Genomic DNA, 25,204 nt, shown 5'->3' with positions numbered 1-25,204 from the left:
AAATAACACACAAAAGGGCAACAACCCACATCACAAACTCCAACCGTCTCTGCCTTTTTGCTCTTGCAATTTTCAGCTCTCATTGGCTAAAGATATCTCTGGCATTGTTGCTTTCCATGAACTTCCTCCAACTTCCCCATAAGTTTACACAAATAAAATTTCAGAATAAATCACGTTTTTGTCCCTCATCTCTCTGCCAACATTTTACTTTGAGTATCAACAGGAACAGCAGCTTAGCAAAAATGGAGCCAACAAAATGAACTGTATCCCTTTAATAACACTGATTGATGCCTTCTCTACACAGCTCACCAGAGCAAGGAGGTCTAGAATTAGCCCAGCTCACGTGAAAGCATCCTCATGACAAGTCATCCCCAAATTAATCCTCTCTGCCCAAGGCTGCTCTGATACACCACATCCCTCAGGGGCTCCTGTGAAGCCACATCCATTACCTCCTGCTGCTGAAATAGCACATCAGTGCCTCACTGGCACGGATTGCTGCTCATCCCCACGGGTGCACAGGGCAGGAAGGGAGGCAGGATAACATCCAGCCCAGAACCCCCAGCTATCAAAGCCACAAAAAGAAGCAGCAAACTTTTAACCCTGAACTGTAGTGCCCAGGTTACGGGCAATGCCTGTAAGGGTCTCTGCTAACTGGAAGAGGAACCTGAGCAGCAAATTCCTCACCCATTAACGCCCTGTAGGTGTGAACCACTGAAAGGCATTGTTTGAACCTTACCGTGGCTGGAGCTGAGCACTCTAACCCTCAGCGAGCTGCTCCTCTGCATTTACAGGCAAGGGAAAGCTGCTAGAAACACCTGAATGCAGTTCCAGGAGCATTCCCGGCAACACTGCAGAGTCACAGCCTGGTCGAGTTTGTGAGAAAATTGCCAAACAACAACAAAAACTGCAGAAGAAAGCAGGTAATGCCTAAATCCCTAAAGATAAGCCCCCTCCTCACAGGAGACAGACTTCAAACCTCTGCACCTTTTCTCATCCCTCACCATCACTTCCCTGGAAGCATCACAAAATGAGCACGTGCCATTCTACACAAAATATGTAACATACAAGTGAGTAGGTGGCACATTATGATCAATAACTATGAGCGTAAAACGTTTTTTTAATGGTGCTAATAATGTTTAAACCCAATGCCAGCAGCTTCAGTCTAATGCCTGCTAAAGCAAAAATGGAAGACTGAAATTACAAGCTGTTTATAACACTGAATTTATGTTTCACAATCTGTGATGACAATAGAGCTTAGCAAAAATTGTCTCTCCTGGGGACTGTTCTTTCCACCTTTAAAAAAAAATAGTTGTGTGCACGATTTTATTTATTTGTTTTTAAAACAGTTGTCTGCACATCCAAGTGACTCAGCAACTGGCTGACAGAAACCTATGGGATACACACTTAGGTAGCTGGGATAAGCAGCCAAATTCTTCCAGAATGAAAATTCATCATGTGGCTGGGCTCAGCAACTCACATTTAGGAAGACTTTACCATGCCCTTTGTTGCCTGCCAGGTTGCCACCCTGCAGTAATCCAGGAAAGCTGTCACTCTTTAAAAGCTTTTGGGGAATTTGTTTAGTATTATTATTTTCCAAAAATGGCTGGATAATCAGGCCAGATCATTCAGCTTCATTAGAAGCCAACTGACAAAACAATATCATAACATACAATTGCATCCATAATGGTCAGCAAAGGATTTAATAGTGAGTCATAGATCCACAGAAAAATTACAAGTCTGATGCAATTACTCTTAACAATATGCAACACAGGGCCCTACTATGCTGTGCTAACCAGCTCTTAAGCAATCAAACACAGAAATCCCACATTCTCTGGCCTTCTACAGCAATGTTTGTGTTTTAACAAACTGAACTAAGACTTCCATTAGTCCCTTATTTCCAACAAAATATGGTGCTAAAAAAAAAATAATGATCTAACTGAATGGAAGAAAACGTTAATGCTATCAAACTTCATTTAACAGAACAGAGAGCTCTCCCACCCCTCCCTTCACATGGCAGCTACACAGCTTAAAAATCACATAGGTCATGCTGTAACCTGCTTTCTCAAGGCAGTTAAAATATGACCAACTTGCAATCCCCAAAAAGGGCTTTAAAGGTATTAAATTACATATATGCAGGTGCTGTGGGGCTTTCCAGCCATGAGCTAACCAGACTGAAAAAAGAACCTTCCTCTCCAAATACAAGGTAAAACACGTGGGCTGGCGCCAGAGACAAGGTAACACAGTTCAGGCCTTATCAACCAAAAACACTTGCACCAGAACACAATTTAAGGCAAAAGCAAACCAAAGTAGCTATACCAGAGGAGTTCCTATGTGAACTCACTTTTCTGGTGAATTGGATGCTTCTGGCTTACTTTCAGTATCACAAACCCAGCCCCAGCAAGGGAAGTGTCCTTTGTTCCATGAGGGCAGCGTTCACACGGTATTTATTGTCTCCGAGGCATCACAGCACAATAACCATGGAAAAAGAGAACCAAACACCTCTGTGATACCACTCTAGGTGAGTCCCTCCTCAAACAAAACATCCTTGATGCACACAGGTGAGAAGCTGCCAGATAAACAAGGCTGAGCATGGGAAACCAGAGCTCTTTAGGCACAGTCAACCACTAGAACTCCAGGAGTTTCATTTCTCTGAAAATACAAGGAAAGTTTGAGTATAGGATTTTCAACATACCTATACAGATGTTCTCATCAGCAATCGATTGAACCTTACTGTAAAACAGTAAAAATAGAAAATAAAATAATCTAAATATATATCACTTGTTAAAAAGAGAAGAGCCAACAGTGGCTTACTTCAGCTGCTTCCCACACTTACATCCAAGGTGACATTTCAGCCCATACTGTCTGTTTTACATTTACACGCTGCCCAAGACATTGGATTTCCAACCTCACAGTTTTACACACTGCCTAGATGCACTGTGGGTGATGCACGATGCTGCAATGCTGGTGAGCAGAACAGTTTGGGTATTTAACCAGCCAGGCTCTGTGAAATTCTATTGCTTGGCAACTGCAATGCCTGTCACCATATCCACTTTTATCAGGAAAGGCACAGCAAGCAGGAGAATTACTATTCACCCTCTGGTAGGTGCTTCTGGAGAGCCTGGGGTGCAATAGGTTACCCTGATGCATTTCTAACAAATTCCCCCGTGAGAAAGCAGTGGGTCCAACAGGGTGACACAAATAAATCCATGGCACCTTTCATTCAGCAGCTCCTCATCAGGGATTACCACTCCATCCCCCGCTCAGCCAAAACTGGGGGGAAGAGTGTTGCAAGAAGGGTGTTGCAAGACTTTGGGGGGGAGAGGATGCAGGAAATTGCAGGAGATGGGACTAGGGCAAACCAAGCAGCAATACCAAACCTGGATGCTGCTCCAGGCACTCCCAGCTGCAGGAACCTCCCCTCACTGGGATGTGCAGCAGCACAGATTTATTCCAGAAGGCAAATCAAGGCAAGATAAAGATGGAGAGTTCAATTCTTCATCACTGTTTTTATCCTTTACCTTGTATACACACCCCTCTCCTACCTGAAGGCACAGATGAAGAACAAACACTTAATCTGACTGTACCCAGCTCCCTGGTACTATTTCACTATTTGTTCTGATGATGAAGAAGATAATGTAAAAATTTAGAAGAAATTTGATGCAGGAAAGATGGATAACATCAAGGAGAGAAAAACAACTGAGTGAAGGTTTTGCTTTGTTTTTATAGTGGATATCTAACAGAGAGATGTACACAAAAGGAGATTTATCTCAGGCACACAACTTTAAAGTCATCATTAAAATTAGCCTGTTGCTTTCACCAGGAAAAAGTGGATCTAAACATGCTTTTCTAGGTTTAACCTGAACTGATTCTTGAAATGCACCATTTTTGGAAAGATCACTACTTCAAAATATCTCACCCTCTCAAAAAGCAATTTTCATCTTAGGCAGGGGGACACAACACACTTGAAGTTTTCAGACTCAAATTTTCTTAACTGAAATAGAACTTAACTGCCATGACCTGGTTGATGGAATTAAAATAAAAATATCCTCCCTGGAGGAACTGTGGAGTGAGCAACTGCTGTCAAAAGTGGTTTAGCACTAGAACACCTGGAACCTCAGCCTGTGAGCAGGTGTGTTTCTTCAGTAAAGTACTAACAAATGTGCGCTATTTAATATTTAAATTATTATAGAAAATATATTTATGATTAACCTATGGTAAGAAATCTTTCCTTAGAGAACTTTGATTAAAAATTAAACAGTGAACTTTATCCACTGCAACAGATGAAAGGAGGAACTAGACAAAGGGAAGCAAGAGAAACCACATGAACCCTGCAATACACTACTAAATATATAAACCTAAGTAACATATTCTTTAGTTTCATTGCATTCAGAAACCTTTTTATCGTGATAACAATTCAGACACTTTACAATCTGCAATACAGACAAAACAGTATTAGCTGATCTCAATGGCTGCCATCCCTCAAACAGAGGGACCACCCCAAAAAATAATTCTGAGTATCTGATGAGAAGGAAACTAACACATGGGCAGAAGCTGCTCACAAGACTCCAGAATTAGGCTACACGACTGCATCAAAGCAAACCTCTCTCCGGACCTAGATTACATTCAAAAAAGCTCTGGTGAGACTGTTTTCTGCAGACACAAGGAAGGTTTCTCCAAGCTCTCAAATCCCACAACTAATTATAGCACCCCACATCCTTCCCCACCATCATCAACAGCAAAACCAGCTGCCAATCTGGGAGGTAGAAGAGTCTAATCTCCACTGTGCCACTACAGCCACCCCAAAAAAGGCATTCCTCTGCCTGTAGCTATGATTTGCCTGCCCAGACAACATGAAGTCCCATCAGCCAGGCAGCTCCTGCCAACACAAGCTGTGCTGCCGGGGCGGGCGTTCGGTGGCACAACCGCGCTGGGTAACGGCGCCACATCCACGGCCAAACACACAGCTTTACACCCAGCCAGAGAAGGAAAAACTAAGTAAAAGGAGGGGGGGAAAGCACAGGTAAAAGGGATTTGGACAAGAACACCCTCCCTTCCAGCTGCCAGCTTGAAGGTGAGCTGGTGTGGGAGCAGAGGTGATGGACAGCCCTCGGCCTCGCCTCACCCGTCTGACAGCTCGGCTGGCCCCGCGCCGCTGTTGTGAAAGAAAACCACGGTATTTGTGCAAGGCTAGTTGGTTCCATGTTAAGAAAACACATCTGAGCCGACAGTGCTTTGCTTTACCACATGCCAGCTTCATTCAGCCTCAGAGTCAGAAACCAGGTCTCCTCATTGCCTCCACAGTTAACCAGCGATTTAGGACACAGACAAAGTCCTCAACTCGGAGCCACCCCTGATCTGTGAAAGGGCCACGCTGCCTTTAACAGAAAACTTCCTAGTCCGCTTTGGAAAACATGAGTGCCCAAAGAAGGAGGTCCCTAAGTGACAGGAACGCCTCTGTTGGGTAACACTGTGAAAAGATGTGTACAATGGAACAGATAAAAACAAAGAAATTCAAAGAAAGAGCCCGGGAAGCAATCTTTGTTTTGGTGTGAACTGGTGCACACCCATGCCAGAGAGGGGAGAAACAGGACTGGGTCATCATGGAGACCGTTAATTTATTAAAATGTCACAACAAAAAGAGAATACTGTGACTAACAGACCCTGGGAGCTCCAGGCAGCTAAACCAATCCAAAGGATGATGGTTTATCAGAAAGGAAAGGCTGGTCAAAAGGAACTAATGAAGCAGATCTCCATCAAAGAACAAAAAGCAGGTCTGAGCACAGAGCCAGAAGCAAGACTGCACCAGAACCTACAAATGAAGTGTAAAACATCAGACTTGGCAATCCTGCTGCCAAGGAATTATTTACCACACCATGATCAATATTACGATACACACAGAGACGAGTATTTTTATCTCAACCTCCATTTGACCCGGTGGGAGCTACAGACACTTTCTCACACTAATTCACATACTTCAAGGAGAGTCAAGATGGGAAAAAAAAGAGTTGGAAGCATTTCAGGTTCTGTCTTATTTCAGCCCGTTTTCACTGAATCATACCAAAACTATCTGAGGGAATAGTTAAGAATTGATTTGTGCTACCCAAGACCTGATCAGTAAAGCAAAATATTCAAGGATCACTGGAAGAGGTTTTGTTCATGCACCGAGCCAAATCCTGGTTGTGCTTTCAGCCCTTTCAAGTCTTTGCTCTTCCTTCACTGCATCAAAAGCATCTCTTAAAAAATCCTCTGAAAAGCCTGGATAAGTGCCTGAATTTCCAAGATCTATTCTCTATAGCCTTGAGCAAGAGTGATGGGAAATAAGCTTTCCTTCTCAATGGCTACTTTTAAGTTTTTGGTGTTTTTTTTTTTTTTAAAGGCAACTACTACTAGACCTATTACAAATTTGGAAACTGCAGCTCAGAAAATAGGGAAGGAGGGGAAGGCAATGGAGGGAGGAAGAAGTCTGATTTTCAGACAATCAACTTGAAAAATCCTTACTTCAGTGAACTGGCAAATAATGTGTTAGACATCTTGCTTCTGAAACACAACCCCGCTAAAGGGAAAAGGGTTAATTATATCCCCTATGCTCCAGAGTATTTCAACAGGCTATGAATTATGTTCTTCTGAAGGGCAAGTTGTTCTTTTATTTATTGTTTAAAGCAAAACATAAACACGAAGTGTCCAACCCTAAGGTGGTGATTACCACTTTTACTTAAACAGAAATGCAGGGCTGCAGGCTTTCTCTGCTATAAAGCTTTTAAACCTGTTCTGTTCCTCTGACATTTTCCCCCCTCACTCTCCTCTGATAGAGATCACAAAAACAACTAAGACATCTGACATACAGGAGAACATCCTGCTGATTAAGAGAAAACAAGAGCACATTACTCTTGAGAGGATACAAAGCATCACTTCCTAATGCGTTCTACTCTGTCAGCACAACAGGCATCTTGTAATTTCAAAGGGAAACTGGTCATATTGATTTTTCTAAAACACAAGTATTATAAAAATATTATACATTTAATTGGTCTTAACAAAGTGTTCTTGTAGTGGGCATATCAACAGAGATCCTACAAGGCAAGATATAAGGTATCAAGGTGTGGCTGTGGGTATTTGAAGATCCTCTGCAAGCAGCAGCATTGAGAACTGCCAAGATCACTGCTCATAAAGCTTCCTGCAGCTCCTTTAAACCTCAGCTCGACTGAGAGGTGTCTTACAGTGTGGCAACTCTCACTCCTGAATTCACAACACTCTGAACAAACATCATACTTGCTGAAAACCAGTGTCCTTTCCACGCCTCACCAAATTTCAACCATGCAACCCAGAGCTCCATGTTTGCTCAACTTTTTCTAGAGGAAAGGAAAGTTCTTTACACCCTCTCAGAGCAATTTATTCCTCTCGTTGTTCCCTTGCAAAAGCCAGACCAACTGAATCAGCTCCTCTGGCTGAAAACCGCACACCCTGCCTGTCAGGAAGCCGGCAGGATTTTTTTTCCGGTTTTGTTTACAAATTCAAAAACTGAGTTCTTCTCAGCAGGGTCAGCCATCGCTTTTGCCCCCCATTCCCAGTTTTCTACAATCCTAATTATGGCAACACTGAGGAAAATTTGTATATTCTTTCCAAGGAAAAGTTGCATTTCTTCTTCTCTTGGTTCTTTATTTCTGTTTTAACACAGTATATCAGAGTGTACAGCCAGGATAAGTTTCCATGGTTCAAAGACCATCTGAAAAGTTAGGCAGAACACAGGTTGTTACTTCCCCTTTGAGAATACCCCTTCAGAAAAATTCTTTAAAATCTGAATTTTGTGAGGGATGCAGCAGAGGAGCATCCTCCCACCTCCTCTTAGTCCTCCAGGGAACTAAACTAAGTTCCCTCTTCCTGGAGTGATAATTCAAGGCTTCTTTATAGCTTGCTTCCAGTGTAACTCAGAACAGTGTACATCCTCCCTTTAATTTCTTCCAACAAATCCCCTTTCAGCAGAATTTACTCTCACATATGCAACGTGGGCAGAGTCTAGTAATGTGACTTAATAGTTCCTAACCAAAGGAAAAAAAAAGGTTTTGCTAACAGTAAGTTCTATGAAGGAAAAAAAAAGAAATTTTAAATCTTACCTGCACTTACCACAGTGTTTCTAATTAGTATCTGTCAAAAGAGCATTTCCATCACAGGAAAAGAACAAAGCTTCAGAATGACAGATGATTTGCTGTTCATCAGAAGGTAATTGCAAACAACAACACACACACAGAATGTTGTGTGTCCCACTCCTCTGCTGCCCCCGCATCCTCCCTCTGCCACTGTGCCTTGCTGCAGAGGAGCAGGGCACTGGGAGCACGGGGATTTCAGGCGAGAATGAACGGTCTGAGCCAAGCACCAGAGACACAGGTCGGTGTTTCTGACAAAGAACCCCAGCACCGAGGAGACTGATGCCAAATTTAATCTTCAGCTTCTATCATGAGCCACTTCAGACACCTCTTCCCCCCACCTGGCTGCGGGGTGAGCGTGTTTGGTGCGCGGATTATCATTCCGTAACTCAGCCGGCCGGACCATCACACACACACCTGTTCTCACTGCACACATCCCCGTCCCGGCACACAGGGCAGCGTTGAGTTACTTCAGAGAGAGTCACTTCCACATTCCACCCTCAAACTCCCCTCCAAGAAGTGATCAGTCACTCTCAGCTTTCACACTTCAGTAATTTTGGAATCAACAGGAAATGGAGATCAATTGTGATTTTACTAACTCAATAGTGACTCATCATTCAACTCCCTGTAGCCTTCGAATTCATCTGTGAAGAGACGTGATAGCGAGGCCAAATTAAAAATAGCAAATCTGGCTCACTCACAATTAACACTCACTTGTCCATCAGATTTGCCCCGGATTGTGAAATTTTTGGGATTGCGACATTCTGACGGTTTTGCGTCAGATCCCAAACGCACTCACAATGTGTCTTTCTCAACCCAACCAGGAAAAATAATCAATGGCAACATTTATTATATAAAGCAACTGTACCACACCCTCTAACATCCATCCTCGCTCAATGTGAACACGTCTAAATAAGAGTTAACTCTGCCCATCAGCGTCCCCAGCTACTGACAACGAATCTTCTATTCTTCCTATTATGAAAACACTCTCAAATCATTAATTTCTTTCTGCTTACACAACCTTCAAGCCATAAAAAAAACCCCTGAAATTTGCATGAAATCGAAAGTCAATAAAAAACAATTATTTCATTTACAAAAATAGAAAATCATTTTATATAAACCACTTAAATGCATTCTTCTAAAAATAAACTTAATTACAAATCTAACATGAAACTGTAACAGCATATATTAGGGCAAATGCCTACTGTAATTTAAATAAAATAAAAATAGTAAGCATATAATTTACACCAAAAAAAAAACGTTGGGACTGGTGAATTTGCTGTTCAGCGCTCTCTTGGAGCCACCCTTTGATGAAATGCTCAGAGAGCTTTTACTTTCAACAGCTACTTCTGCAGTGCCTCATTTCAGTTTACTCCAATGGTTCAGTTCAACAAGCTCTTAATCCCAAATTAAAAAGGACTCCCTGCATAGAAACCTGTGAAACAGTCAGTGGGCAAGATCTATGAACTCTAAACTTTTGAGAAACAATGACAAACTATTTTCTCTGTTTATTTTGTTTTAATCATGCCTCTCCTTCACACTTGGAGTTTTAATTAAGTCTTAAAACCCAGATCTTCTGCATTTCAATTAAAATTCCATTTTCCATCCAAATAAAAAAATAACACAAATGAGAAGTAATCTACCAGAAAATACATCATTTGCCATTTTGTCACTTAAAAATGTGAAAATTAAGGATCTGAGCCAATGCATCCAAGGCATCTAATTATTTACATGAATTTGTAGAAACACATTGCTATTCACTAGCAAAAAGGTCTGTACTTTCAAAAATGGCTGTTTGTGAATCAGAGTTCTAACAGCTGTCAGTCACTAAAAACATCCAACTAAAAATATGCAAAATGAGATTAAAACTGTATTCAGAGTGAGCTCTTCCTGCTTGCTGCTATAAGTCACTATGAAATCCATTTACTTCATCACAATAAAAGGGAAAAAATACATACTAGTAATGCTCTGAGGCCTTCACACTAAGGAAGAAATAAACTTTGAAGGACAAATTGGATCAAAACTCACAACATTTTCAACAGAAGGTTGCAAAGCCACATGATCCCGTCCCCCTGGCCTCTCGCAGTGCACTCCCACGAGAACAGAGGGGAATGCACACAACCAGGGTGTGCAGACATCCCAAATGGAGCATCCCTCCCTCCCCCTGCAAAAATCAGAAAACATGGCATGGCAATTACATCCTCAGCCCCTTCACTCTCCCCTTCTCCCCATTGACCAGGATTCAGCCCCTCCCATGTCAGCAGCTCTGGGAGAAGCTGAAGGGGCACTGAACACAAACTCAGGCACCAGACACTGGGAGCAGGGACGGTCATGCTGAGCTCAGAGCTGTGTTTTGGTCCTGCAGTGAACAAGGGCTGTGGCCACACGTGCAACACGCAGCAAACACTGCAGAGCAGCACGTTTCTGAGAGCAGCTGCTCCAGAAGGAAGAGAAATCCCTGGAATGAACAGAGAGCATCCCAGCACATCCCGACAGCCAGGCCAAGCCACGCTCAACCCACCTCAACTTCTGTCTCATTCCTGCTGCACATGACACCAGGTAATGCTCACAGCTGCCTGTGAAGACCTGGGTGTATTTTTAGTGCAATATACTATCTCTTATCAGTCAGCTGATGCCAACACCCCCATCCTCACACTTCTGTTGAGAGCGCAGTCATGGAACGCCTGGCAAGGAGCAGCTTCCCAGTGAAAGTGCTGTCACCTGGATGACAGAGCCACAGGAGCATCCCCAGTCACATCCCTGCTGCAGAAACCAAGCCTTTAACCACCCCCCAAGGACAGCACTTTCTGCACTTTACAAATGGGGAGGGAAATACACACACCCGGAGGAGGAATACAATTTCTTCCCAATCCTTCAATACTGCCAGCTCCTGAAGCACGAGATGTGATCACTCCCTATTTTAGCATGCATGACTACCAATGCTCACACAAATTATCTGGTTCCTTTTAAAATCCCGTATTTAAAATTACAGTATTTAACTTGAGGCTTTTTTATCTAACTAGAGGATGGAAAAAGGTGAATGCACCAGTAACAACACCTTGCTACACTTTATTCTGCTCTTCGCTAAAAGGAAAACCCTTGCTCTGAATTTACACTATTCAAATCAGAAAAACAAATGTGAACACAGCTATGCAGCATTGTGATACAGCATCTGATTCCCACATTCCAACTCTCTTTCCCTTCAGCACTGCAATGTATTACAGACAAATTTAAAAATAAAGTCACTGATATCAACTACAAAGACACCAAGAAAATCCTCAGACAGTATTGGCTTAGCCAGTGGAATGTGTAATTCTTGTCTACATACTATCACTTTCTTTCATGAAAAATACTGGAAATATCTTTTTGCCAGGTTAACCAACTCTGACTTCAATCTCGCTGACATTTCTTAAGTAGAGCTGAATAATTCCATTCATATGCAAATGGTACAATAAATCGTGAGTAGCAGCATTTGCAGCTCCCTCACAGAGAGGAGCATTTACACTCTCCAAGTCTCATCCACAGTGATGCACCCAAAATGATATCAGGCCCTAAAGGTACAGCCCCAGCGATTTACAGGCGGAATATTTTCAGCCTTGATGTCGGCTGGGGTTTTTTTTCACTTTGTGGGGTATTTTTAAATATTAAAGAGATGAAAGAATCGAGAACTGAGATTGCATCTGTTGCCATCACAATTTAACCACAGTCCATGTATTTATACAGTGGAATCTCCAAAATAACACTGCATCTGTTAAGATGACAGTGATTTTCCATGGGCTGCGCTGTGCTGTAGCTGAGTTACTCTAACGCTGTCGCTTTTGAAGTGCTGATTTCGATCCACCCCAAATTCTTTCTGTAATCTTCCTCAAACGTGTTGAATTATAAAGCTGTTGTGTTCCTCAGTGTGGCTTGGGAACAACAAAACCCTCATACATCTCATCAGTGGGCATTTGGCACTGAAGCCTCCCAGCTAATGCAACATGTTTATTTAAACAATGAACTGCCCAAAGAGCTGCACAGCCCGTGCACAAACAGATGTGTGTTTCATGTGTGCTCTGCTGCAGCCCAGAACCCCAGCACACACACTCCACTGCACTTTCTGCCTGATTCCCCCAGGACAACAACTGCACTGGCTTGGAAGGGCCTTTGCTCCTTCAGAACCACAACCCACCTAAGATTATCGAAGCTTGAATCTTAGAAGAGACCCTCACACCAGAATGTGAACATTCGATATGTATGTCATGCCTCTTGTTGAGACAGGATAAATGAAAATATTTGTCCACGTAGTCAGCCTACTCCAGTGTGACAAAAATATAAACATTTTATTAGCAGTCACACAAAAAAAGAAACAAACAAACCTTCAGTCACTCCCAGGCAGGACCCTGGCAGGCTCAAGACAATCTCTAACCAAGCCAAGTCTCAAGTTTGAAATAACAAACTTGCTTTTCTTACACCCTATTGCTACTCTTTTCTACAGGGACAACTGCAGAGACCCCAGCTCCACCAAGGACACAGCTGCAGGGAACACCAACATCACTTAAAAACACAAAATCTCCACATCCAAGGTGCACAAGCAACAGGACTAAGAACAGACCCTTGGATTTTTTGCATCCTCCTGCACACACAAGTGGTCACACATCCTACTGGCCTTCAACTTTCCCCAGTCTCCCATCTCTCAGGTCTGAGGAAGAGGAGCAAAGTGCACAGGTGGACATTCACTCATTCCACACATCACAGGAGACAGTGTCTGCAAGGGACCAATAAATTTACATCCATCTCACAAATTAACAATGTGACAAAAGCTTCAACTACAATGAACTGAATGTTATTAACTGCAACACAATCTGCTTCATCCTGCTGGGCTCAGAACAACCAGACAGAAGTAACAGTTAATCCAGTAGTGGAAGTTGGGCTCTATCACAATTCTAGTGGGCTCCCCCTTCTATCCAGTGGAACTCCGAAATCAAAATTTGCCTCATCACCCTGTTGAGTCTCTCTAAAGTTGGTTCTCAGCTGAAAAAAAGGTAGAACTACATGAAAGCTTTAAAAAGCAACACATGCTATGTAAGTCCAGCAGTATTTTGGAGAACAAACCAAATCCCCAGTGGGACACGTTGAATTGACTAAGGAAGACAACAACTGAACTACACATCAAAAATCCCAAAAAAAAGAGAAAAAAAGAACACAAAAAAACTAATTTCTGCCCTGGCAGAGCACAGGGACAGGGCAAACAAGGAATTTCCACTGCCATTTCAACTCTTCACACTTCAGCCAAGTGTTACTCCGGGGTCAGCTGAGCTGAGTGAACATGTGTCCGTTCCTACTGTGCGGGGCTGGCTCCTCACTCCCTGCCCAACACGAACAGAGTGCGCTCTTCAAACCTTTCCAGGCTGCTCTCACACTGACATACCAAGGGGATGTGAGAAGAGCAGCAGGGAAGTAAAAAGTACTACTTGTAGAAGGTCAAAATGTGGAGACAACTCCAAAGTGAAGCCAATGGAAATAACAAGGAAAGCAGCTCAGTGAGATCCAGGATAAAGCCCTTCCTGCAAGCACAAGCCAACTCTCTTGTAAAAAGTTGGTTATAGACAGTTTCCAGGGGCAGCTGTCACCAGATCTTTCTCCAAAATGCTGTATTCCTTTGACTAAGGCATAAGGTTTGAACTATCCCTGTCTACAAGAAGACCTTCCACTTTCAGAAAATCCTGCAATCATTTTTATGGCTGCTCTATCACACGTCATTATGGGGGCTTTTTCCCCTATCCCATAAATTCCTTCAGGAGCTTGCTTCTCAAATATAATGAGCTGCCTGTCTACAGAATCAGGAAAATGAGCACTGAGTCAATTTATGTTTGGGGAAGCTGTTTCTGCATCCAAGAGACCTGGAATTCTCTTTCCCCACCAACAACGCTCTCGAAACACAATGGCTCAGCTCTTGCAAACTTTTCCTGGAAGACTTCTCAGGCTGAGCACCACGATCCACATGCAAATCAGACACCGGGTCCCACTAAGTACAAGCACCTTGCTAGAACAGCTCTTACAAACCCACAGCAATGCTAACAGGGAAGAGTAAATAAAACAAAGCAATGCCACCCTAACCTCAGCAACACATAGCAATCAGCAGACCCTTTCAACTGCTGTGCTTAAACTTTTCATCCCATAAATGCTCTCCCTGTTTCAGCAGAAATGTGTGTGTAACTAAAAACAAAGGGAGCACCTTGGTGCTCCCTGCAGCTTCTCTCATCTGTCTTACACAAGAACTGCCACTACACCACAGTTTGGAGATAATGATGTACTCTCACTTGAGCATCACACACTCAGCTGCAGTTACCTACTGTATTCCAGTAGTAACAAATGGGAGAGATACTTCAAAGAGCACATTATCCCAGCTCTAATTTATGCATGCTCCCTCTTACCATCAAGCCATTTATTTTAAACCTGTCAGATATACTTGTAACATAGCATCATGAATAATTTAAAAAGTAATCTGTATAAACCAAGTTTATAAACTTAACAGCAGGTACAGTACCTTTCATTCAAGCAGACTGCTCTCTGATAAAGTACAAGGGATCTTTGACTACTTCAGCATGTATTCATTTCATGCATTCTGAACTTCAAAAAATTCTTCTTTCCTGCCTCCAATCAAACCCTCTGCTATTTGAACAGTATTGTGTACGGAGCTCACTTAAATGAGTAGTGTAATAATTTGCAAATTGTTCATATTAAAGGAAAAAACTACAAAGCTGCTGGAAACAGTCAGTAAAAATGACCCATCACCAATTCAACAGCAGGGGATAACCACTTGTGTAAAGTTTGCCTCTGTCATTAAAAACTCCTAATATTTCCTGCATCTGCCTGATGCTGTCATTTTCTGACACTGCTCCCAGCACAGGCAGAAGGGATGTTCAACAAAGAACTCCAAAAAATCCCCACCTGTTAAGAGAAAGTGTTTTGATCAGTTGATGCTCACACTTCCAAGTAAACAAAGCTATCTTTACAGCGTGTAATGGCACCAATAAGGGCTTGGAGATAACATTCGCTGACCGGTCACAGAGCTATTGCAGCAACGGGTGCCTCGCTGGCAACACAGGCAAACAAACTCCTTCGGCCAGGGACCAGCACACCTTCACTAACAAGGGCTCACCAAAGCAGGACACACACACTGAGCTTGTAAACTATGGTGGCAAAGCACATACACGGGCAATGTGACTGATTACTGCTTTAAAAGATTTATTTCTATCATGTACGCTTTTTGAAGTCAGCAATGAAACGAAGTCTTAAAACCCAACCCGGTCAGCACTTCAGTGATAGCGGGAATTACTGCTCTGAGTTATTATTAAAATGACTTTGTGCTGCTGCAAAAGTGTGCATTTGATATTCTACCCAATTAGTTATTGGTGGATTTGGTCGTCTAAAGGAATCAACTTAGTGCTTTATTGGGGTGCGAGATCCATTCTCCTGAGATAGGTCAAAGAAAACAGACTCATTGAAAAAATTCTCCGGGAAGCTGCTGACACATACAAATGTTTGTTTCTGCTCATGCCATCAAGTTAAGAAGAAAGAAACAGACTAACTGGAAATGTACAGCTCTGGATATTTCAAAATAAATAAATAAATAAGTAAAATTGTTACATTAAAGTTTCGGAGTCATATGCAAATCAATCTGTAAATAAAGAAACAATTTTGCTTTTCAGCACATTTTAAACAATCTCGTGCCACAACAGCAACTTCCTGAGGATATCAACACTGAAGAAGTTAATTGGTGTCTTGCAAGATATCCTAAGGGAATGGCTCATGTTTTGCATTTGCAAAGGTTAGAAAGCAAAACTTTCAGTGATAAGGGCGAGTTAAACCTTCACAACACACCCGGGTTCGCCTGAATGCATCTCCTTAATTAATTAATAAGTCAAAGTGTTATCAAATTTAATGAGCAAAACCAACAGGTCCTGTCTAAAGGAACCAGAATCTATCTTTGAGCTGGAGGACTCGGTACAGCTGTTTGCAGAGCACAGAAACACATCAATGAACACTGTGTGCTGCTGATCGCTTGCCTGTCCTCAAAGTTTCTCTCAGACAGTTCTGGACACAAAAAAAGACAAATATAGTACTCCAGAAATCAGTCCAGATTGTACCTGTCATGACTTGGCTAACAGGGAAAAAAAGCAGCCCAAAAAAACCACACACAAGACAGGCTGGCTAACAACCACCAATGTGTCTTCATCAACTGCTGTTTGTTGAGTTCTGCTTTTGTACAATGAAAAAAAAAAAAAAAGAAACTATTCTTTTTTAAGTGGCTTTCATAAATCATAAAAAACTAATCCAACTAACCTACACAAAGAAGCTGTCTATACAATTTACAGTGATAGAAAAATTATACATGTCAAATAGATCAAAATACTAAAACAGTATTTCTACCTTTCAAACACATCACTGCATTCCCAAAGTCTTTTTGCACACAAACTCTTAAAAGCAGCACGTTCCATTAGCACCAAAGCCCAGAAACCTTAAAAGCTCAGCTCTGTCAGGAAGATCCAAATTAAACTGCAACTACAAATCTGCAACAACTTTAATTACGAGACTCCCGAGACAATTACTTAAACTGCAGCTTTTTTTAAATTTAGCATCCACAATAGTTTTCAATAATAAACTGCAGTTTACCCATTCCTATGTACGCAATCACACATAAATAAAAAACAGCTGCTACTTGATAACATCCGAAAGCATTTCCAAATGTGAAAGCTTTACACTGAGATCCAAGTAAGAATGCATTTAATTTCATAAACCAAAGTTCCAGGAATTTTTTCAGTTGCCGTCAGCTTTTCAAGTACAATAATGCTCATGATTTCATTAATTTAACTACAGATAATTCAGATAAATACATTAACTTCTTAAAAATAATTTAATTCAGCACATTTTGTTAAGTTATGAACTTTAGAGCCATTACAGATGATGAGCTAGATAAGTTGTTTGCTGTGTGGGATCACAAAGTTAACATCCAGTGTGAGAAAAACAGGTTTCCTGCATGTGTTATTGCCTCTCTCTCTCTCAAAGTTCAGGACCATAAACAAACTTCTCTACAATGAAGTTTGCGGTAGCTCACAATTCACACAGATGGAATATACACACAATATAATTAATCATTTAACAAAACTGCCTCTTCTGCTCTCACTGAGATAATCGTTCCAGTGATCACTGGTAAAATCTACCTCAGAGTAAAAAGAAAACAAAAATTACCGGGGAAGAGAAAAGGCATTAGTTAAACATGAACTGAAATTATCCTTTAAAGCTAATAGTTTCAGCCCTGAAATGGATTTTAATTTTAAATGTTAGATGCTTAAAAAAAATTCTCCTCCAAGATCTCCTTAGTAAATTGCCAGTTTAGCAGAAAATTAAAAAGGATTTGAAACAACTTTTCCCATGGTAACACATACTGATAGAAATTAATTATTTACCAATGAAGACAGATTCAAAAATCATCACGTGAATGCTCTTTAACATTAGATTTTGTGTGTATCTTTCAAGATGAAAACAATTTCAGCATCACTGGCATGTGCTTTAACTATACCCTAGAATTAGTTTGGAGGAAAAACACATCAGGGAAAAGCTGACATGAAAATTAACACAGTAGTTGATCATATCTGAGCAATTTCCCTATTAAACCAAATAAATCATGTCTTCTGTTGGGCTGAAGTCAATCTAATTGATCTGTCTTCTTGCTCTCGGCAGTCTTTTTCTTCCCTCACTTCTCAGAACATAAAAACTAAGTTAAATTTTCTTCACTTTACACACACAAAACCCCCCAGTGTTCCTCCCTCAAACGCTGGTTCAACACTGAAACTTCCAACACACCCTTTTTCCACACCCATCCCTCTGCTTCCTCACGTTCAACACATTTTGCCTGATATTAGCTAAGTCCCTTCCATTTCCTGACCCTCTCAGTTTCTGACTCACACAAGCCTTTGCTCCAGTTCTGGTTTGCAGACCAGAAGTCCAACCCAACACAATCAAAAAATGGTCCAAGTTCTGCCTGGCTCACTCTCCCTGCCCCGGACTCCGGGCACCATCACTCCCTGCACGCTCCCCTTTCTGCTGCACCCCTGATGCCAATTCCTCGCTGGCTCGGGCATTTTCTCCTCACAGCCTCAATTAGAGCAGGAATTATCCAACTCCCAGCTACCAACACTCCCTAACCACTGGGTGTACAGGAAAACGCTGATGCAAAAAGCGAGGTGTGTGCAACGCCGACACTCAGCAGGTCATGAGGGCTTCACTAAGCAACCTGGGAGAGAGATTAAGCATCAGCATGAGCTACTGCTCATTATCAGAAACACAACATCCAGCCCGGATAGACAAACAAAAGCTCAGCGCTAACATGAGCAGACCCATCAAGATATCCATCAATCTGAAGTATTATCACACCTAAAACTATTATTTTCCTTCTAAGTGTTTAACCCGTTCCCTCCTAGACATTCCCTCTGCAAATACACAGAAGGCTGAAAATCAAAACCCCCATTATGCTCTAGGGAGAAAAGGAAGAAAACACCGTGTTTATGCCTCCTCCTAAACCCACCCTCAAACAGCCTCCAACAGTTGTAGCTTTACACATCAAACGCATGGGTACAGCACCACAAACTCCAGCTTAATGAAAGGTCTCCTCATTTCCATTTTTGTGCCGTTCTAACACAATCTCAGGGAATTCTTGGCATTTTTAAATGACTTTTTTCTGAATCAGAGGCTCTCCACTGAAGTTACCTGCATTTTAAAAAGGTTTCTGCCACATAACTACACACACATTTTATATAATTTAGCATTAAAGGGATGGGTCTCTCCCCTCCAGTTGTAACTCCTTTGTATTCCTATTTAGGAATGCCTTGCTTGTTTGACCGAAAATGGAAGTGCCTTTTAGCTATGACACAGTATATATGAAAAACAAATAAAAATTAAGATTAATCTTCCTTCCACTATTGTGGGGAGAGAGAAGAATATGAAGAGATGTAAAACATCTGCTCTGGAGATCATTTTTCCCCCTAACAGCAAAATTCTTTCAGCAATAACTCGTGAAAACAAAGGCTATTAAACTGTAAACTACAAAGACAATCGATTAGAGGCAGTATTCAGCTAAGACAAGTTTTTCAGCATATCTTCCCATATTTAAATGCCTGGATCTTCTTTCGAAGATATTTCATTCAGGATGTTCATTTTAGGTAAGTGGTAACCACAAACACTTCAGAGGACTAAAACTTAAAATCCTAACATATTCCTCCTGCATTACTTCATTGCCAGAGCTGGGTGAGCATTTTTATTTCAAGGTACTTTGTACCAGGTAAGACAAGGAAAACAATTCTAAGTGTGTATCCTAGCAGTTTAAGAACGCACCAAATCTCCTCCTCCTCCCGCTGTTTCTCCACGCTACTGGATCCTTTGTAAGCCCTTCCCTGAAGAAGGGCACGGGGGTTTTGTTTTTAAACTTAAAGATTAATCTTCCCTCTTGAAAACAGCTCTAGCCAAAAAGTTCAGCTCATGGAGGTAAGACTGCAGCTCTCCAGCCCTGGCCGGCCCAAAAGCCTAAACTGGGCCTTAATTTGAAAGGAGTTAACAGGCATTTACTGCCTAACGAAACATAATTATTACTCAACATGCATTACAGGCTCCGTCTATGTGCTTCTTGCTCACTTATCTTTTTTTGTGTGCTTAGCCTCACTGCCAGTGCATCCAAAGAACTTCCCTTTCTTTTCAATCTGAAACCACTACTTTTAGAAAAGCCCTCCTGAATCCTGAATTCTTTCCCTTTACATTTAAAATGGAGAAATTTGATCTGCTCGTTCCTTCCCTCCAACAACGCGTATCTTTCTGAAAGGGAGAGGCACACAACAACAGCTCCAGGAGTGCACTGAAAAACACACGGCAGAAGAAATTAAAGCATCAGGATGCAGTACAGGAACATCCCTGCTTCTGCAGACGCTGAAGGAGAGGGAGCACTGTTTAAAATGGTTGGGCTCAAAGGCACATTTACCATCTCTCCGTCTACAGAGATACTCCAGGAAACAAGGGAAGGCTAATTTCACGCAAGGGATCCTCAATCCAGCGTGAGCCCGACATACCAGGAGAAAACCGATCAGCCCCGGGATTAATCCGGCGATGATTGCAGTGTAATCAATGGCAGCGCAGCCCTCCCTGCCCCCTCGATTCCCCTTGCGCCCGAGAGGGGCGGGCACTGCAACACAATCACAGGTTGGAAACGCACAAAAACAAAGTCGGGGCTCTGGCAGCTCCCGAGCGAGGCGGGCGGCCGCGGGGATGGGCCGAGGATCCGCGGCAGGAGGGAGCCGGGCCCCGCACCGCCATCCCGATCCGCGTTCTCCCGGTGCTCCCGGGGAAGCGGCTCGCACGCTGCTCCAGCCCCGGCGCTGCGTGCAACACGGCCGCTCACAAAAATGCATCACCCCTAAGATCGCAGCCCGTTCGGCCATAAAACGTTTCTATTTAACCGCAAACGTAAAGCGTCAATGTGCGAATTCATTCTTTTTTTTTTTTTTTTAATTAACGGCAGCCTGTGACCTTTAGATTGCGGGATGCCGCCGTAATTCCGCACCCCGCGCACAGCGAGTGGAACCCCTCCTCGGCGGCAAAGCGGCAATGAAAGGCAAGGCGTTCATTTCCAGGAATTCCTCACTCACTACGGCAGGTTATTGCATACAGCCTCTAAATATTGACAGAGATCAAGCTCCTTCCATGCGGGGAAAGCGAGCGGAGTCCTTCCCAGCGCTGTGAGTGTTTACTACGCAGCTCGCAACCCTGGCTGCGGCGTCTGAGCGCTGCCCCGCGCTCGGGGGGGACACAAAGGAGGGGCACGGCCCCCTCCGCCGGGCTCGGGGCTGCGGCGCTGCCGACCCGTGTGTACAAGCAGGCAGCCGCCTCCCGGGAAGGAAGGCGAGCATGGCAGGCAGGGAGACGCGCAGCCCCGGGTTGTTAAACGTGCTCGAGGAGCAGACGCGTAACAGGAGGAAAACACGCAGAGCCCCGCGGGCAGGGGCGAGACCCGCTCGGCGCCGCGGCGGGAAACGGCGGGAGCCCCGGGAGCCCCCCTCAGAGCCATGGGCAGGGAGCCCCTCACACCGAGCCCGGTACGAACAGGGAGCCCTCACAACCCCCCCAAGGACAGGGAGCACCTCGCACACAGCCCAGACACGCAGGGAAGCCCCTCACGCACACACACACACGGAGAGGGAGCCCCTCGCACAGGGAACCCCCTCACACACGCAGGGAACCCCTTTGGCAGCCCCCTCACACACACACCCAAACACAGGGAGCCCCTCACGCATCCACACACGCAGCGAGGCCCCCCATCACCAGCCCACTCACACACATTCATACAGGGACCCCCCCCTCACATACACGCACAACACCCACATAAACACACACACGCACATTCACAGAATAACACTCCCCACACACACAGGGAGCCCCTCACACCCCCCCAAACACACACAGAGGCAGCCGCCGCCCTCGCCCCCTCCCCGGCAGCCCCTCACTCGGGGGCTCCCTCACCGCGGGGTCCCTGCCGCACCCCCGGGCACGCACTGTACTCACTTTCCCCATTTGCTGGCCACAGACAAAGTGCGGCGAAGACGAGCAGGAACCCCCAGACGACGGCGAGGGACCCTCCTCCAGCGCCAGACTTCATTCCTCTTTCTTTAATTGGACAAAATCCCCCTTTCCGAAAACAAAACAAAGCAAAAAGAAGTCCAAAATTGTTCGCTTTCTTTCCTCTCCCCGTCCTCTAAAAATAACGAGCGGCGGAGGAGCAGCGGGGCAGGGTAAATAAATCCACGTTGCCTCAAGAAATGAAGGAAAAAAAAAAAAAACCCACGACCCTTCGGAGCGGCAAACCGGAGGGTTGTTGAGGTCCCTGGGTGTTGATCTTCCGGAGCAAGCACACCAAAAATACACAGATATTCACGATGTATTAACGGCAACAACAACAAGGCATGGAAGCCCCGGGGCGACGCTGTCTCCGGGGCGGCGGGGCGGGCTCGGGGCGGCGGGCGGGGGGCGCCGCCGTCTCCCCTCAGCGCTGGCTGCGGTGGTACATCGTGCACAGGAGCCGCAAACACGAGGCACATCGGGGCTGGCAGTCGGCATCTTCAACCTCCATTTTCAAACACCGCACACACGCACACACACAGAGACACAAAAACTGGGAGGGCCGCGGAGGGAGGGGAAGGGGGGGGGCGCGACCCAGACAATCCTATTACAAAACAACAACAGCTCCGCCGTCCCCCCGCGCGGGGACGGGGCTGCCCCGGCGGGATCCCCGCGGCTCCGCTCCCCGCTCCGCCGGGGAGGGTGGGGGGGACACCCCACGCACAACCACCACCCACAACAACACCGCCGCCGCCACCACGAGTCCGGCTGCCTGCAGAGGCTCGAAATGCAGAATTTGGGTCGAAAATGAATTAAAAAGGCTTCCCCCCTACTCCTCCTCTTCCTCTCCTCGGCGCGGCTGCCACAAGCTCCTTCTCCAAAAAAAAAAAAAAAAAAAAAAAAAAGAAAAAAAAAAGAGAAAAAAAGCCGAATCCAGGACACACACACAAAGCAGCAGCAGCGGCAGCAGCAGCAGCAGCAGCAGCGGGGCGAGCGGAGCGCTCAGCACCCCGCCTCCTCCCCCCGCAGCTCTCCTCTTCGCATCCCTCCGAGCCGCCTTGCCATCGCGGCGGGGGCGGGGGGGAGGAGGACGACGACAACAACAACAACAACAAAAACCACCCAGCGAATTTGTAAATCCTTTTCCTTTTTTTTTTTTTTTTTTTTTTCCTTTCCTCCCTTTCCTCCTCTTTTCCCTCCTCCTCTGGGTGCGCGCGCGCTGCGAACCTTCCCCCGGCGCTGCCCAGCCCAAGGCAGGGGGAGGGGGATCCGGGAGAGGTGTGGGGGTGTGGGTGTGTGTATGTGTGTGTGAGTGTGAGCAGGGGGGGCTGCGGGGGGCGAGCAAGGCGATCCGGTTTGCTGAAGGTCAAACCCCAGGAGCTTGTTGCGAAGGGTCTGTAATTCCTCCGGGGAGGGAACGGGGCGGGGAGGGAGACGGGGGGGAAGGGTCTGCTGCTCTGCTGCTCCTCCCGATTAATTCGCCGCTCGCTTGCAGCAGGATTCGCAGCGCTCTGCTGCCGCGTCTGTCCCCCCCCCCAATCCTCCTCCTCCTTCTCCTCCGCGCTGCCTCCCTGTGCACGACGGAGAGTGAGCGCTGGTAAACAAGAGCTCGGCGTCGCTCCGCCGGCGCTTCTCCGCTCTGTGGCCGCGCGGGGACGGGGCTCGCGCCCCCCTTCCCTTCCCCTTCCCCTTCCCTTCCGCGCGCGCTCCCGCTGCCCCCCCCCCCCCCCCCCGCAGGCTCCCCTCGCCCAGGCGGCGGCGCCGGCGGCGCGCGCGGAGGCGGCGGCGGCGCGAGCGAGCGCCGAGAAAAACCCGGAGCGGAGCGGGAGCGGGAAGATGCTGCACCTCGGGATGCTGCGGAGCCGCCGCTGCTCCTGCCTCTGCCCCGGCCTTCCCTAACGGGAGAAGGAGAGCTGGTGGTGGATGTGCAGCGAGCATCCTGCAGGACGACACAGGGACAGCTCACGAGCGAGCCTTGCCAGTGGAAACGCTGCTGTGCCCCTGACAAATTAATTAATTAATTAATTAATTAAATAAAACATATAAAAAAGGCAGGGATGGAGTTAGGAGGAAGGAGAAATCCATAGCTGCGATTTTTACATGGCATGTTTATTTATTTACGGCATTTAATGGAAGCTGCTCCTGTGTTTCATACTGAGAGCAGGGCCAAGGGCCGACCCCGGGGTGCTGCTCCCAGGGATGCAGGTCAGGAGCGAGGGACAGGGATGCCAAGGCTTGGCCCAGTGCAGGGGACAAACCACGGTGGGACACATCCCCATGCACACTCACCATCCTCCCCCTGCACACTCACCGTCCCCATCCAACGCTCCAACATTGTCACTCTGTTTCTCAGCTGTTCACTCGCATCCCTCAATGACATTGGACACCTGGCCCCAAATGATGGGGACTTGGGCTGAGTTGAAGCAGGAGAGGTTTTGGCTTTTCGGAATCGGAAGACGTGGGCCGTGTTCCCGCTGTTTCACCGGAGCTCGTAGTAGCCATGCTGCGCGGCATATGGGTGTCCTGAGTAATCACAGATTTGTTGCAATACTTTGGCATGGGGAGATAGCAAAATGATGCTGGAGTATAAGAAAGCAGACATCTGCGAGCATTAGCTATATTCTAGGCTGCTTGGTTTTTGTCTTTCTTTAAGAAGTACATTAAGAAATTTGCAAATGTCGCATTATTAATGCAAATGTCAAAATTAAGTTTTTACATTTAAACCTGAATTCTTCTTGAGCATCTTGTATTACAATATCCTTCAGTGATGCTACCCCATAATTTCCAACAACCTTGTACTGTACATGTTTTTCTTCTTGTTTTTCCATCCATCCTTCTACTGTTTGCCTTGTGAGAATGGTCCCGTGGTCTGAGTTACTCATCAACTCTCGTACCCCTTAGGAAAGATGGAAAGGTTCTATTCTGTGTCACAGAAATTGAAGGGAAGATCATCACTGAGTACAACAGGGCCAGGATCGCCACACGAGCCCACCTATGCAGAATGCTGTCAGTAATTCAAGAATAACTCAAAACTATGTGCAACAACCTTCCCGAGATTCCCTGTAGGAAAATCAGGCATTTTCACCTGAAACCATCCTGTACTGCCATGTGTGTGTCTACCATATATTTTATCTACCACACACAGGCTCTCATGTCCTCAAACTGAACCAGAGAGATCTTCATGTGCCATAAATTTTTACTGCTGCTGGGTACAGCTGTGGCTGCTACGGGCGCTGGTTCTGAGCAGAACAAGTGTCCTTTCTGTGTGTGCCATGGCATTGATGCAGCATAAATTGTAATGTCTTATTTACCAATTAATGTATTGTTGTGTAAAGGCAGAGCTGAAGTGGGAACTGTATGTCTGTCCTTCATCATTCTGCTGTCATAAAGAACTTTTATTTTTGTCAAATAGCCTTTCTTTC

The 25,204-nt window shown here is 45.0% G+C and overlaps 1 protein-coding gene across 2 annotated transcripts in view; it reads right to left on the bottom strand.

Moving 5' to 3' along the window:
• Positions 1–22,231, bottom strand: part of IGF1R (insulin like growth factor 1 receptor) — a 169,322-nt gene extending 147,091 nt beyond the window's left edge. The window contains exon 1 of one of the 2 annotated variants that reach the window (XM_074549195.1): positions 21,729–22,231. In XM_074549195.1, the coding sequence (XP_074405296.1) occupies positions 21,729–21,822 (94 nt within the window). In that variant the 5' untranslated portion in view covers positions 21,823–22,231. The remainder of the gene's footprint in view (positions 1–21,728) is intronic. The other variant, XM_074549194.1, reaches the window with a different exon arrangement.
• Between the last annotated feature and the right edge of the window lie 2,973 nt (positions 22,232–25,204).

This window comes from Zonotrichia albicollis, chromosome 11 (assembly GCF_047830755.1).
Source record: "Zonotrichia albicollis isolate bZonAlb1 chromosome 11, bZonAlb1.hap1, whole genome shotgun sequence".
Classification (NCBI taxonomy): domain Eukaryota; kingdom Metazoa; phylum Chordata; class Aves; order Passeriformes; family Passerellidae; genus Zonotrichia; species Zonotrichia albicollis.
Note: the sequence above shows the minus strand (reverse complement) of the source record. Positions and strands in the feature narration are given on the sequence as shown.